Here is a 1,576-nt window from a genome sequence, read left to right as displayed (position 1 = left end):
ATCCGTCTTCTATCTGCCTTCTGACAGTGTTCCGACTCTGACAGTATTCTGACTCCGACAATATCCCAGTCTCTGACAATATTCCCAAACTCTGACAAATGGCGTCTGACTGGGGGAGGGGGTCATGAATCGTGTAATCGAGGACTAATGGCACATCGAACTTGGGTAAAACTTGAGAAACTTGGCGAAACTTTAAATGTTGGCAACCAAATGGTGTCCCCTGTGCCCTATCATAGGATCTGCCAGGCAGAACAACCATTGACTTAGTGGTAACAAAGAACTCCTGTGCCCCATCTTGGGATCTGCCAGGCAGTTCAATCAACTCATGCTGGTGTATACCCATGCAACTTGTGTGGACCACTCATGGATCCCAAACACAAGCTCCTGTGCCCTATCATAGGATCCGCCAGGAGGGGACTCTTTTCCCTTGAGCAGCGACAAACACACCCCTCATCAGCAAATGGTCCACGTTCAGTTTGGCCACTTCTTGTGGACATATCCACCAGAAGTGGCCAAACTGCCCAAAGTACCCAAAGTGAAATAAACCAGGTCCCTCCAATTCAATTTCAGGACCAAACTTAATTGTTTTGAGCTGTACAACTGTGGGAATTGCCCTTGGAGCCATTGAGTTTAGCCCTGAAATTGAATTGGAGGGACCTGGTTTATTTTGCTTTGGGCACTTTGGGCAGTCTGGCCACTTCTGGTGGACATATTCAACAGAAGTGGCCAAATTGAACGTGGACCATTTGCTGATGCTGTGCCCCATCTTGGGACTGCCAGGGGGCGCAGCCATGGTGACTTGTGACTTTAGACTCTGGAATGCATAGATCTTGGCTTGTACTTTGTCTCTTCTTGTAACTCTTGTAATCAGTGATGTAGTAGTCGATGTCCACAGGTGAATCAAGCTCAGCACAGAAAATGATGGCGATGTTGCATGAAAGAAAAAGATGATGTCCACATGGCAGAAAACTGTATCAATCCCCCCTGTAAGGACCACCACTGTTGTAACAGGGAATGAATCCCAACGTCACACAGGCTCACAGGGGGGACAGTAGTCTCCTGCCTGCCTCACCAAAGGTCCTTGTAGTATGGTCTGTATAGTTGTGGCTGTGCAGTCACGGGATTACCACAACTACACTCACCACTGTATGTGCATGAAAGAAGGAAAGAGCACTGTTTTGTAGTGCAAGGGTTTATCCCTGCAACAGCATGAGGGAGGAAGTGCAGATGAGGGTGACAGGTGGATGAATGGGTGGACGGATGATGATGATAGCGGGAGGGATGGGCCAAGTGGCACTAGGATACGTAGAGGGAAGTGATGGATATGTCGGGTCATGACAGGATTCTCTTCTGGTGTGTGGTAAGTTGGAGTTTGACGGCAGCAGGGGAAATGACTTTGATGATTTTGAAGGGGCCAAGCCATTTGTGGTCCAACTTTTTGGTTGGGCAGTGTAGGAGAAATAATATTCAAAGAATAAAACAATGATCTATCAGAATAGTCAACGAACAGGTGACAAGTTCAGACGTTTAACAGATCTCATGATCTTTATGAGACTGGACAGACATTAGATCATTA

At 47.1% G+C, this 1,576-nt stretch overlaps 1 protein-coding gene across 1 annotated transcript; it reads right to left on the bottom strand.

Annotated features, from left to right (window-relative positions):
• Window positions 1–318: 318 nt before the first annotated feature.
• Window positions 319–793, bottom strand: EI90DRAFT_3019905 (uncharacterized protein; the record flags this gene model as incomplete). Its single annotated transcript, XM_039057418.1, has 2 exons — window positions 319–419; window positions 448–793. 2 exons carry the CDS (start codon window positions 791–793, stop codon window positions 319–321), a joined length of 447 nt encoding a protein of 148 aa, XP_038911103.1.
• Window positions 794–1,576: the final 783 nt, after the last annotated feature.

This window comes from Cantharellus anzutake (genome assembly GCF_015039405.1).
Source record: "Cantharellus anzutake strain C23 chromosome Unknown EI90scaffold_66, whole genome shotgun sequence".
Lineage (NCBI taxonomy): Eukaryota > Fungi > Basidiomycota > Agaricomycetes > Cantharellales > Hydnaceae > Cantharellus > Cantharellus anzutake.
This window is presented reverse-complemented; position numbering and strand designations above follow the sequence as displayed.